Genomic DNA, 14,638 nt, shown 5'->3' with positions numbered 1-14,638 from the left:
GAGAGGCCATCGTAAGAAACAGTCCCTCCACAGGTGATGTGATTTGTGGACTGGACACACTGAAGTGACATAAGTAACCTATGCAAAAGAAAAAGAAAATCATGGGAGTCCAGTAATGAGTAAAGCCAACACAAACTTGGCTTTTACATAGTACAGTTCACAAAAACTTTAAATTTGTGATATCGAGAGTATATCAATGACTGTTTCTTTTTGGCTTAAAAGACAAGAAAATTAATGAGTATATGCATCTTTATGACTTTACCTGTTTTTGTTTTTTGTAAACAATAGAAAGGGGTAAAGTCAACCATTTTGAGCTGTGCTTTTCCTTTCATACCTTTCAGGCATAATAAATACTCTGGGGAAACAGCCAAGAAAACCAAACAAGTGTTAACAGATGACTAAAGAGAGGTGTATGTGGAAGGAGGGCCACACAGCTGTGCAACAGAAAAATGAGAGGGTGGCAGGATGCTTCACTGGCGTGTAAGGAGTGCAGTGCACTATAATTCTTTTCTGGTTGATTAACTGTACAAGTTTAATTACTAGATCAGTTTAAGTAGGTGTAAGTGCTATGGAACTACATTGTCACTACATCATTTACAACAAAGGAATAGGTAGTAGCAAGTGTAGGCTTTCCATGAGCATTAGAACTACCCATCACTTGCATCACACTCACAGCCAGAACTCAGGCTGCTGAACCCAGGTTTTAGCATGTAGAAAGGTTCATTCTGCAAGCTGTTATACTAACGCTCAGAAGAGTCTGGTTGGCTGCTATGTTGAAGGGTACCAGAGAAGCACTTCTGTATTAAATCAGTGGCTCCAAATCTAGTGTAACAAAATAAGTACATGTTTAGAAGTGGAAGCCCATCAGTTTTGAGAAGGAAACCAAAGTGTCAGCATACTGCAAGAATTCAGCGTGAACTCGGAACACTGCCCTTTCTTGCTTTGTACAGTCAGTTCACAACACATAAATATTTTAAATTGTCCAAAAAAAAATGTTTATTCTATTTATTAGACAGTGGGGATTTTCCTTTTCCTTGATGGAAAGTATACTATATGGTGCTAAGATATTTTAATATAGCTGTATTTAGAAACATGGATTGTACACAATGAGCTCCAGTCTCAATCATGGAGAGAATAATTTGTATTCATAGAATCAGAGCGTCTCAGAGTTGGGAGAAGCTCCTTCAGTATTTTTCTTTTCACTCTAGTTGTCCATATATCCTTATAAATGTAAAGGAGAGCCTACAGTTGTTAACCTAGAGATTGGCTTCGCTGGGTACCTACTGACCTATTGTGGCTTTTTCTTATTATGTTTCTCTTAGTATTCTTTGTAGCTAGAAAAAGTCCCTTTCAAAGCTGCAGTTTAAATATAACAAGCCAGAAAATGCTGATAATCAGAGGGCTTTGTTTGTTTGTTTGTTTTTTATAATAGAGGTTGTTATGTAGTCACAGTGAGGGCAAACAGTAGACCACAATAGACTAGAGCCAACAGATTGCTTAACTATTGTGACCAGCACAGAAGCCGCTGACAGCCATTTCCCCCTGGAATTCGATGACAGGGAGGCCCCAACTGCCCACCAGAACAGAGTACTAAAGCTCTTCTTTGCATGGGGGCTTTGGGATACGAAGGCAAGGCCTCCATCTTTAGCTATTTAAAACCACTGGGAAGTAAGAAGGTCTAGAACGGCACTGTCCAATACAGGAGCTACTAGCCAAATCTGGCTACTGAGCGCTAGAAATATCGCTAGTTCAAAATGATCTATATTGTAAATACAAAATGCACACTGAATTTCAAAGACCGAGTAATAATAACAGAATGTAAAATATCTCATTAATAATTGCTTCCATTGGTCGCATTTTATAATGATAATATCATTGATATATTGTGTTAAATAAAATATACTATTAAAATTAAATTTACCTGACTGTTTTTATTTTTTCTCATGTGGCTACTAGAGTATTTAAACTCACATATAGAATTAACATATTATCTTTCTATTGAATAGCTCTGGTCTAGAAGGTGAAGCATTTTTATAGCTGTGATTTCATTGTTAGGCAAGAAATATTTCTATTCTACACATGGAAACATTTCCAGCTTTCTTAAAGGGTTCAAGTGTATCTGCCTCCTCGTCTATAAATTTTGGCTAAAAATAAACAAAAAGATGAGTATTGATATTAAAAAAGCCAAGATATATTAAGTTGAAAAAAAAAAGCATGTGTAACAATGTGTGTGGTTGTGCCAGTTATTGTTAATACATAGATACAAATACATATTTGTGAATATATGTATATAGTTATATAAATAGCTTGTATATGTAAAGAATGTTTCTGAGTGGGTACATAAGGTTGGCTTGGCACAGTGTGGCAGAGAGAGCTACTTTCTATTTGTACACTTATTTGTACTTTTTGAATTTTGAACCATAATTACCTACTGAAAAAATATACTTAAAAATTATAAAAACACATAAAAAGGAACAAGAAAAATAAAATAAGAAAAGCCTATATATTTATATTCAACCTTTTACTCTATACTATATATATTCACAAATTTTTACCTCTAAAATGGATATTTTCTTATAATTGCCTTGGTTTGGGGGATGCATATTTTAAAACAACCAAATAAAGAAACTCTAAAATGATATATATGCTGTCTGGATTAAATAATAAGAAAAGTGAATAACTGACTTTAGAAATTTCAAAATGCAATTGTTATGTAGATTTTATTACATCACCTACATTAAACCATAATCTGAAATATACTATTTATAATACTGTACAACAGAAATACCTATATAGATGATAAACAACAATAAAGCCATGTATTTTGAGATACTGTAGAAAATCTGGACAGAATATCAGTAATCCAACAAATTGAGGGCCTCCTGTGTACAAGGTACAGGGCAAGATTCTAGGGATTAAAAGCAGTTTGCAGACTCATATAGGTATCTGAATTTAAGACAAACTGTAACCGTGGGGTCTCTCGTGGGGCATAGAGGGGAAAGCAGCTAATTCTGCCTAGAAGAGACAACAAGGAATCAGAAAAGCCTTCATAATGTTTGTACATTTTTATACACAGTGGTAAAACTGGTATATACGAGGTCTGAAAATTAAATTCATGAACTCATCCTAGAAAAAGTGCTACACACCTCATTGCTGAATATCACTACGCATCTTTGAAGTACTCCCTTGGGGAAGCTATGCATTGATGCCAGTGCCTAGTCCACCCTTCAAAGCAATTTTGGAACTCTTTTTCTGGAATGGCCATCAGGGCTGCCGTCGTATTACACTTGATGTCCTGAATGTCATCAAAATGTCTTCCTTTCAATATTTCCTTTATCTTTGGGTAAAGCAAGAAGTCACTGGGGACCAGATCTGGTGAGTAAGGAGGGTGTTCCAATACAGTTATTTGTTTACTGGTTAAAAACTCCATCACTGGGGCCAGCTGAGTGGCTCAGTTGGTTAAGCGTTGGCTCAAGAGCATGAGCTCTGAGCAACAGGGCCGCTGGTTTGATTTCCACATGGGCCAGTGATGCTGTGCCCGAGCTGAGCTATCACTGAGCTGCCAACAGGTAGCAGGATGGCTCAGCTGGTGTAACAACAAGATTGCCTGTTCGATGGTGGGCACCCACCCACAACTAAGACTGAACTTGGTACCTTGAGCTGAGCTGCCGCCCGGATGGCTCAGTGGATAGAGCATGTGCTCTTAACGACAAGACTGCTGGTTCAACTCCCACATGGGGTGGTGGCTACACCCACCCACAACTAAGATTGTAACACAGCACCTTGAGCTTAGAGGCCATGAGCTGCCGATGGGCAGCCAGATGGCAACTGGCGCCCTCCACAATGAAGATTGAAGAACAACAACATGGCTGGTCCCCTTTCCCAATTCCCCAATAAAATCTTAAAAACAAAACAAAACCAAAAAAAACCTCCATCACAGACAGTGCCATGTGAGCTAGTGCATTGTCGTGATGCAAGAGCCATGAATTGTTGGCGAAAAGTTCAGGTCGTCTTTCATGCAGCCTTTTCAGCATTTCCAAATAGTCAACTTGGTTAACTGTTTGTCCAGTTGGTACCAATTCATAATGAATAATCCTTCTCATATCAAAAGAAGTTAGCAACATTGTTGCAACAAGTTCACGAGCTTAATTGTCCGACCTCAAATGATGCCTATAGCTTAACCCTTGGCAACAGAAAATAAGGGGAAAAAATCTTAAAATTCCAAAATATTTTTGTATTTTATCAGGATGAAAATCAAAACATTCAACAATATTGGAGGACATTTGGTATTTATCTAAACAAAGCAAATATAGAGCTATTTGGGAAGAAGTTAGATAAATTCTGGATTTTTCAGTTTCAATTAGGTATCTGTCATTACAGAGATGGACAGAATCTAATGACACATCTCTCAGACGAGATTCTTCACATTGCACATTCAATTCAAGATCATTCTATACCAAAAGATTTCCTATAATAATGAAATTGCTACCTGAATAAATACTGAAAGAAATGAAATTTGAGGGTGTTGTGTGTTTCCACTGCAAAATTAATCAAGACTAATCCAGAACAAGAAAGAGAAACAATCTTGTGGCTCACCTGATCCACTAAAATTTGGAGATCTGATGCAATTTCTAAAACTTGCATATTACATTGGGGCAAGATAGAAAAATGTATTTTCCACATGTGGTTGGTAATTTTGTGAGTTAATAGTTTTGAATTAACTTCTGTTTTGGCAGATTCCAAACTCAGGGCAACATGCTCTAGCATCAGGAAATGCCCAGGAACAGCTCTATGGAAGCTATGTTGAAAGAAAATACAAGCCTAAACAATTACAGATTTCAACACAATATTGTTCACTCCTGCTCTTTCAAGAATTGAATCCTGTGGAGAAACAAAGTACAGTGATAGGGAAGAATGGGTCACACATAAATATAAAAAAGGCTTTATAGGAAAAAAACATACTTTAGGGCGGGGAAAAAACAAACAAACCACTGATGCCATCAGTTCAGAGAGTTAAGTTCAAAGAGCATTTGCTGAGCTCCTTCCATACACAAACCACAGGAAGATGAAGGAGCAACGACAGTTAAAGTAGGTTGTATGCACACAGAACATGCTGGCTTTCATAGACAGTTAGACTTCTCTAACTTCAGACACATGTAGATATTCATATTCCTCACCATTTTGATTCCGAGTTTCCACAACCTCTCATCTGCACATTTCATTAGTCTCTGTATACACTGTCAGGGTGATCTTATATAACGAAAACCTGGTCCTATTCTTAAAACTGTTAATTGTGCCCACAGAAAAAAATCAGCTCTCAGTAAACGGGCCCTCTGTTTTCGGATCCCTGCCCACCTTTCCGGTCTCATTTCCCATCACTCCCAAATCCTGCCCCCGTTTCTAGCCTCAAATTCATGGCCCAAGTTCGCCTGCTTTCCTATAAGGCTTTTTTCATGACCCACACCCGCACCCCTACCTTCTGTCTACTAAGGTCATCTTTCATGACCAGTGTTCACATCTCTTCTGGGAGGATGTTCCTGATCACCTTAACTCTTCTATTTATCCCAGGGATATCTATTAACATCATTACTTATTTGTCTATTTACCTCCCACACCAGATTATGAGTTTCTTGAAGATCAGGGGTGGAGATTTATTTGAATATCATTATATCAAGAGCCAAGAAAAGTGCCTGACACATAGATGTTCAATGTATTTTGTTAAATTTGGATGAATGAGTGGATAAGCAAATAGGTTAAGGGGGCGGGGGGGGGGAATGTGGTTTTGGCACATGCTTAAGAACACAGGCTTTACAATATACCAAACAGACAAATAAATGTCTACTTGTTTGAATGTAGTGAAATATAAAGGCAATTTTCACTAATGAACATGTTAGTGTCTACTGTTGATTATATTATACATCTAAAGGGGTGATTACATAGCTAAGGTTAACACTTTCTGTTAGTTGCTTTAAAAATCAGTAAAATCGAGAATATAAAAACTTTTTAGATTTCAAAACAATACCATTCTTTCACACTAGTTCAGTAATGGTGTCAGAGAAGCGAGGCCGGGGAGAGACAGGTTGGGAGGGACAGAGGGAACTGAAGTGATACACGGAAGCAAAACATACAAGTAAAAAAGCTCCTACATAAAAAACACAGTGTGAGGAGCAAATTGCTTAGGCTATTTCTTCGCAAACAGAGTCCAGACTTGCTTTTTCAAGTTTGAGATTTCTTGTCTATCTTGTACAAATGAAGTAGTAGTTAGGTCGTTATACAGAAATATCATCTCTTGCTTGTGAATTACATAGATTCCTTTTACATATTCTGGTAGACTGATTTTAATGATTTTAATAAAATGTAAGATTTTATTATTCTTATGTAGGCCTAGGTCGTTAAGGCATCAAGATAAAATGTTGGCTACAAAGCAACCAATTATTTTATGAAGGTATACGATCGGCTGCCTACTTGCAAACTTGTGGATGACAACAGGGTCCCTTTTTGATTCAAGTTCATCAAAGCTGGCAGGCACATGTGGGAGGACTCTAGAGTTTGAATGCAGGATAAGGATAAAGTCAGGAACAAGGAAGTCAACAAGCCATGGCCAGAAGCAGAATTTCAGAGGCTGAGGTAGCAGAGACTGAGCCAAAGTCAGAGGCAAGGGCTAGAATTTTCCTCTAAAAGGTTGCAAATCAATTAGTACAACGTACTAGTCAATTAGTGCAAAACCTTCTCCTAATTTTGAAAATCAATGCCCACCTGAGAGCTGATTCTCCAGAAACTGAGAAACTGTGCCTTAAGGAAGGTGGGGTTTTCTGCTGACCACCTCAAAGAAATTAAATCTATTTGAAAATGTCTCTTATAGATGGTAAATAACATTTTATGTTTTGAGATTTATAGCTCTCTCAATTCCTCAACCAAAGGACCCAAACCAAATTAAACTAATTTTATTTTATTGATTTAATTACTTTATTGATCCTAAATAGAAAACCCCCTACATCTGTTTATTAGACTTAAATGTAAAATTACCTAAAATGATATATTAAAAATCTATTTCTAAATATATTTTAGAAAAAATGGTTATCAAAAAATTCTGATAAATTAACAGTGAATTGCCCTTTAAAAATGATGTTGTTATTAGCATTAAATTTTATAATAACTTATAAACTCAATAAAAAATACTCATAAAATCTATTATTTCCATGGGATTAAGATATTTCTTGCATAGAACCTAGGATTGGACATACATGGCATATTTTTCCTTAATGAGCCTTAATGAAAATATTTCATATAGTAAAAGCATCATAAATAATGTTGACCATGTCTTACCCAATATAGTTCAGCCTAGAAAAAATAATATATAATCAATAATGCAAATAGTTTTAGATGCTACAATTTGTTTGGTGTAGATGGTTGGTCAGTTTCTATAGTAATGCATTTAACTGGAACCTTTTAGAAAATGCTGCTGGACTGATCTAAGAATTTACTAAAGACTAATCTGGCTGATAGTATGATATACAACTGAAAATTATTTGGGATATAATAACAGCTTTACTTCCATCCCTCTTTTATTATTTTCATTTCAAAGAGATGGTTAAAAATATAAGGTTTATCAATATACTAAAGTGTCATAAAGTGATTTTCTGGCCTATTAATGATTCTGAATTTCATGTCATTTATATCTCTAATCTTGTATACAGTAATTATATCTAAGGCCAATGACATTTTTTGGTTATTCAAGACTAAAGAATGTAAGACAACATAATAGAACTCTCATCCAGGTATGTTTACTAGCCTTGGAGTTGCAAGATGGTTGCAGTATGCATAAAGTAGTAGAAAGATTCAGAATGTGTGGAAATGAGAAAAATATTTTGTGGGACTTTAAGTACACTGATATACCTTTTTTGACAGCAATATCAAAATGCAGCAAAAACATAAAGGTGTTCATACTTTTAACCCAGTGATCTCACTCTTGAGAAAAAATTGAATAGATGAGAAGTTGAATGCCTGAGAATATTCTCAGCAGCATTCTATAATGTAACAAATAATGGATAACTATCTCAGTGGTTAACAAGAGGAAGTAGTGATTATGCGGTAACAATCGAAATTAAATTTATGATACAACCTTTTAAAAAAATAATAAGACTAGGTAGCAACATGGATGTACAACGTTCATGATGTAATGTTAATGATCTCCACAATGTAATGACAATAATAATGTAAAATATATATTCATGGAAACTGATAAAATACTGATACAAAATGAAAAATTATTAGTCATATTTATTAATTTTTAATCATATTGATATGAAACCTTTTAAATTACAATACTAAGGTTACTTTTTAGTCATACAATTCTAAGTTCTAGTAGATAGTGCTACTAAATCTATTGGACACACTAAAAAGACTTGTGGGTTTTGTTCAAGTTAGGTGTCCTGCAGAATCATTATCACGTCAGTGGTTCACAAACACTTCCAAGTGCCTTCCAATGGGGTCTAAAACAATAGAAAATGAGCTATGAAAGTAGAACTACCCAACAGAGTTGTTGATTTCTTCTTTTTTTTTTTTTTTTCAGGTGTACCTTTGTTAGGCTCTTCCAACTCATTGTCACTACTGACTTCCTCAAACATTCTTAGAATTTTGAACATTATGGTCTGTAGCTTTCCAATACATCTCTTATCCCGATCAGTAGGCTGATTCATGAATCAGATAAGGAAAGTATTCGAGATCCAAAGGCTGAGGTTTCCAAAAAGGAATTAAGGTAAAATGGGAATAAATTAGGTAGGAGGTAAAATATAAGTAAATTAACAAACAAACAAAAAATCTGTGGCAAAGCTGAAAAACGCACAGGCTACAGTAGGGGCCAGAGATAACAGAAACGAGTGCATCAGGCTGAGTATAAGTAATGGGGAGTGTGGGGCACTGGGGTCAGCTGCCAAGCTCGCCCTGTTTAAAAGCAGCAACCACTACATAACTCCAACAGGTTGCTGACATGCGTGAATGCAGACCTAGGGCTGCCAGATATATTCAGAACCCTTCAAGGGAAGCTAGAAAAGCACATGCTCATGTAAAATCTCTGAGTTTCAAACTGTTGACAACTAACTTGAATCAGCTTTAATTTTTCATTCCCTATGACAGTCAAAAAATCATTGCCCTTGGGCTTATTTTGTTTCATAGGCTTTCTGTGTGCCACCTCTGATCTATAGTTAGCAAACAGGGACTTCTTCAAAGGATGCTCTTTATTTACAAGAAGTCCCATACTCAAGTGAGGCCCTTCATAAGAAAAATAAAAATAAAAATGCAAAATAGTGAAGCTAAAGTAAATTGTGAGCATATTAGTAAGCATAAATCAATAAGGGTCTGCAAACTACAAGAACATTATAACAAGACCTAAATGTTCCTGAGGAGCAAAACCTTACAGAATTTTACTTTTATTTCTCTATAAGGACTGAGAAGACATTCTGAGTCACTACAAAAGGAGATTAGCCCAAAAGGCTTTTTATGACGATGGCTCCCTTTACTGAAATGACATTAAAAATGATCGGAACAAAATGACAAAATTTGACCAAGAAGGAATTGCTATGAGCTACCAAATTGCCACTAGGATCCAGGTGTGTGTCCTGTGTTGTGCCTGTTGCAAGTTTCCCGTTATCTATCCCATTCCTTTCAACTCTCATTTTCCATCCTTGGCTGTTGTTAAAAGGAAGTCCCTGGAGACTCCTGGTCTGGCTGAGTAAAGGAGGGAACAGAAGGCTAAGTGTAAAGGAGTTTTTACTTGAGCTGGAGAAATTTACCTGTCATCAAAGTTAGACTCTAGGATGGGGTTGGGCATGAGTGGTTGGAAGGAAGGGGAGAGTTATCTATTCAACTAATCATTTGCATCACATGCACCCAAGGAAAAAATGTTTACCTGGTGGAGCCACGGTTAACCTTTTTTCCTTGCTGAGCCGGTGCACTTGGATGAATTCACTCATGGAAGGGGGGCCCTTCAGAAGAAATGATTCTGTGGAGGTGGGATCAGGGGGAACTCTTAATAAATTCTGTAGGTAGGAAGCCCCTGAAGTCCTGGGACGGCTCTGATCACAAAGGGAAGGTGAAAATTGTCTTGCAGGAGATCCAAGAAAATACATATAGGAAACAAAAAAGTTTTACTTTAATTACCTTTCAAAGCCTCACCAGTGACAACATTATTTATATTGGCATTTGACTTTTTTAACATGTTAATCAAGATTTTTGTTAATTGTTTAGTTCCACATCAGGATACAACCCTACTTGAAAACTGTATTGGAAACTGAAAAAAAAATGTATTATAGTTAGTCAGTTTTAACCACAAATAGAAAATATTTATATTACTTGATTCCTTACTGAAAGCTCCTAAAATAAAAAATTTTACCATTAACTGAAAATACAGGTTAAGTAATTCAACTTCAGGACTCTGGAAAAAGGTCAGAAAATCAAGCCACTAAAAACCTTACAAGTGATTTCTTCGAGCAATATTCACATACCAAATGAGAAAAGCACAAAAACCTGCTTTTAAGAAAAAGGCTATACATATTCCATTCCATTTTACCTAAATATAAACATTTCATTTCAGTCAGTCATCAGTTTTGGTAACACGGACAAAAAAGGTCCCCTAAGCGAACCATATTCATATCCTTGCCCCATTAAAGAGAAGCTGGTAAATAACACCATTTTCAGAGGTACAATGACTGTTAAAATCATCACCCATGTAAAACATAGCTTTGTTTTTAATATCCACCTTTTATCTACCGATTTTTAGGTTGGAGGTAAGGGAGAGGCATATTTATGCGTACAAGGAACAGCAAAAATACTGACAAAACACTTGCAAGTTATATTGTGGTCAATTAAGAGGTGGGGTGTGGGCGACAGAAAGGAGTAAATAAACACAATTCTCAAAAAGGTTTTGATTTGGAAAAAACCAACATTAGCAAGGCCCATTTATACACCCAGTTCCAGATTTTCTCTTCTTTCCTTCCCTTCCTCCATCCTCCGCAATAAGAACACATCAATTTTTGCAGTTAACTAAAATCTGGCCACTGCACCATACTATAAAGATTGCTGCATGCATACCTTTTCCTCTGAGTGCCACTGCTGACCCGAATGTTGGGTGTCTGTGGGCCCTGACTATGCAGGAGGTAAGTGTCTATGGTGGGCACGGTGACTGATGCCTCCCCACTTACTTTAGGGCTGCCGATCTTGCTCTTTCCAAATTTGCCTTTGCTGCGTCGGGACTGCTCATGGTCAAACTCTAAGTCCTCCAGCCGCTGGGTCAGGGCGAGTTTTTGCTGGATAGCCATTCGTAACAAACTATTTAGAGTCTTCTTCTCATCCTCTGCGGCTGCTAACTGTCTCTGCATTTCATCCAACTGTGTGACATATTCATCACATCTGGAACCAAAACAGAAACATGGTCAGGAGAAAACTTCTTGGTGAAACTGCATTTGGAATTTAGGTCGAAAAGTAATACATTTTACTGGAATTCAGAACGCTGGCCTTCATAGAGAAGAAATGAAGTAACCTGTTCTAGTAGAAAACTGGAAATAGCAGAGCGGGTTCAATAAATGATGGCTCATCTATACAATGGAGGACATGTGGGGATATTAGTAATAAGTGACATCTTAAACCCAAGGAACAGAGTTATTGTGGGGGCTGCTCCATGGTGGCAGAAAAGTAATGAGTAAAATCTCAGGTGGTATTCACAGCGTCTTCGATGTGCTGCAATGGGTTTTTCTACTGTGTTTTGTGGAGGAACGTGACAAGTTTGTTATAGGCTATGCTTGTAGCATGCAAAAGAATAATAATGTTTATGAAGAAAACATTCTGTTCTTTATCTATATCTATAGGTTTTATTTTAATTGAGTACAGACTGCAGCTGCCACTGCTTTCAATATGGCAGATTTGCCTGAATTAGAAACCGGAATACTTCCAATGATTTCTCAACCAGATGCTAAAGCAATAGGTGTCAAAGAAAACCAAAACTTGCACAGGATTTGATACAGATCAAATGGCTGTCAGCCATCTTTGTTCAGGTGTGATGCTTGAGCTGCAGCAGGAACATCAGCTCAGTGATCTATTTCTCCCACCAAAAGGTAAAAGCTGAGCACATACACATTTGGAAGAAAGAAATGTTCACACCATTAGTCAGAGTTTTTTTCTGAATCTATTTACCCACTAATATAATAATCACAAATACTCTTCACGCACTAGCAGACAGTTTAATGACTTTGTAGAGTTATCCAAAATGTATTGTACAACCTCTGATATCAGCAAAAGACTTGTGGCCTTTTAAAGAAAAAAATAGGCCTATAGTGTAAGAACTTGAGAACCGGGTGGGTCCCCACTTTCTTTAACCTTGAATATCAAGAAACATAGTAGGGATATCATAAGAAAATTCAGGGCTTAGGAAAATACATGTGAATTGTAGGACCCTGGACTTGTTTTCATTGGTCAGAAAACAATATTTAAAAAAAATACTGTGGGGTAAGGAGATTACTATATCTGAAAAAACAAATTTCTGTGAAAAATGCACTATTTGGGGGTAATAATTCTTATATGAACCAGAATGAGACTTTAAATGTTCCTTTAAAAAAGTATTGAGTTCATTTTCAAAGAGGAAATTTATGTTTTCTTGATTCTACATGTAAGCCTGACATTTCTTTCATTAATGAGGAGTATGTGCACTATCCTCCTTGTCTGTCCTGCCACCGCATAGTGGCCAGAGGTGTATATATTCTACTCCCCAAACGCTTTTCATGCTCGCAGACCCAGAAGTCAGCTCTGCTCAGTTCCTGCACGCCTGTATGGTCCCTAGGGCACTTAGCCTCCTCACCACCATCTCCAAGAGAGTCAATCACAAAGTATAAGCTTAAGCCTTTCTCTCCTGACACCTTGCAAAAAAAGCTGGGCGGATTCCCAGACTCCTACAAAACCCAGCATTTTCTTTTACACTTATATCAGCTACATGTAAATTATTTACCGAATCTGCAAATTAAAGCCACAGTTATGCTTTGTGAACTTTGTACTGAGTTTGCATCATATGAGGTATATAACTGTTTTCATTTTGGCATTGAAAAGTGACAGCAAAAAAAGTCACATATTAAAAAATCTCAGGATTTTGAAAGCCTTGAATCAATATATTCTTAACAATCACTTGAAGCATAAAAACACAATACAGTGGCACTTCATAATGAAACTGGTAGGGGGAGGTAGTAACTAATATTTGTCTAATTAATTAGTTGGGCAGTGTGAAAAATTTGGTGATATATATAATTATATTTTAGAAGTTTTATTTAAATCACTGTGCATTAAAGTCTAAATAATTAGCTGATATGATGAGTATTAATCTTCATTATGATGGTATCTTTCTCATGTAATTCTAATGATAAGCACTTTTATGTACTTTAGTCACAGAAATTAAGTTTCAGTGGTGATAAAATAATATTTAGCTATTTTAGCAAGTAGGGCTTTTTCCTTATTGGAAGCTTTCGATGGGGTTTCTAATTCTTTTGGGCACATAAGCTCTAGAAAAAAAATATCTATTGTATTGATTTAAAAACACTTCTACGTAACAGAATTGCTTGATCCAGTACTTCCAGTAGAGGGCTCTGAAAACAGCACAAAGGGTTTTAGATTTGTCAGAGTGGAATCTCATATATTTTCTTCACATCTTACCCTTTTAGATGGTACAGAAAATACACTCACGGTGCACGTAGATGCACGAAGAAAATGTTGTAAATTTAAACATTTTTCCCATGTCCCACACCTAATCTTGGAAGGAAAAACAATCACCTTGTCGCAAACATCGCTCTCAGGGATGAGAAAGTTGCTGCATCTTCTTTCAAAGCCTTCAGTTCATTTCTAAGTTTCGTCATAGTTTCAGTCACCATTGCTTTCTCGTTTTCATATTTGTTCTTGAGATTAGCTAGTGCCACCTCAGCTGTCTAAAGCAGAAAAACCACAATGCTTACAATTTTCATCAGGAAAATCTATCATACAGATTTCTTCGTGCTGGGTCTATTACTTTCATAAAGGGAAAGTGAAACTGATCTGGTTAAATTTTATATAAACATATATATGTACTTTGGACATAAGGCAGTTTTTCTTTAATGTCAAAACGTGTTGTGAATCCATAATGTAGTTAAATTGCCCTAGAAGCCAGCTGTGAACCCAAGGCAGTATCAGGAGGCAATTATAGTAATTCAGTAAATATTTAATGCAGATTGTTGAGGGTGTAGGATTTTCAGACATGAATGCAGCCAAAATGAAACTTTATACAAAAAGAGTTTTATCAAGGAGAAGTTAGTGAAGAAGCACAGCTTCCAACTGAAATTTAATAAAACTCAAATATTCTTGTGTCACCTGTGCTCCGTGGGCCTGAAACAAATAGAATAAAAGTTATAGCCCATTGCAATTTATGATATGAGTATATGACGACAGCCTATATTTTACGCTTAAGGAAAAGAATTAACAAAGAACCAATTATTTTCTAAGTCTTTGCCTAAAACTCCTCCAAAACGATGAATTATAGTCAAATTCAATTGTCAAATTTAATAATCAAATTTCAATAATCAGATAAATCAAAATAATAAAATTTTAATAGTCTAATTTAATTTTCACAATC

General features: G+C 36.3%; 1 protein-coding gene across 15 annotated transcripts in view; it reads right to left on the bottom strand.

Moving 5' to 3' along the window:
- The window catches only part of BICD1 (BICD cargo adaptor 1), a 224,637-nt gene that overhangs the window by 23,033 nt on the left and 186,966 nt on the right, over positions 1-14,638 (bottom strand). For 6 of the 15 annotated variants that reach the window (XM_019625669.1, XM_019625670.1, XM_019625672.1 and 3 more), the window contains exons 6-8: positions 13,807-13,958; positions 11,089-11,406; positions 9,908-10,101 (exon numbers count right to left, since the gene is read on the bottom strand). In XM_019625669.1, coding sequence (XP_019481214.1) covers positions 9,908-10,101; positions 11,089-11,406; positions 13,807-13,958 — 664 coding nt within the window. Of the gene's footprint in view, positions 1-8,288; positions 8,493-8,578; positions 8,734-9,907; positions 10,102-11,088; positions 11,407-13,806; positions 13,959-14,638 lie in introns of those variants that run through there. The other 9 variants (XM_019625674.1, XM_019625675.1, XM_019625678.1 and 6 more) reach the window with 5 other exon arrangements.

The sequence above is a fragment of the Hipposideros armiger genome, unplaced genomic scaffold (assembly GCF_001890085.2).
Source record: "Hipposideros armiger isolate ML-2016 unplaced genomic scaffold, ASM189008v1 scaffold_638, whole genome shotgun sequence".
NCBI classification, from domain to species: domain Eukaryota; kingdom Metazoa; phylum Chordata; class Mammalia; order Chiroptera; family Hipposideridae; genus Hipposideros; species Hipposideros armiger.
Note: the sequence above shows the minus strand (reverse complement) of the source record. Positions and strands in the feature narration are given on the sequence as shown.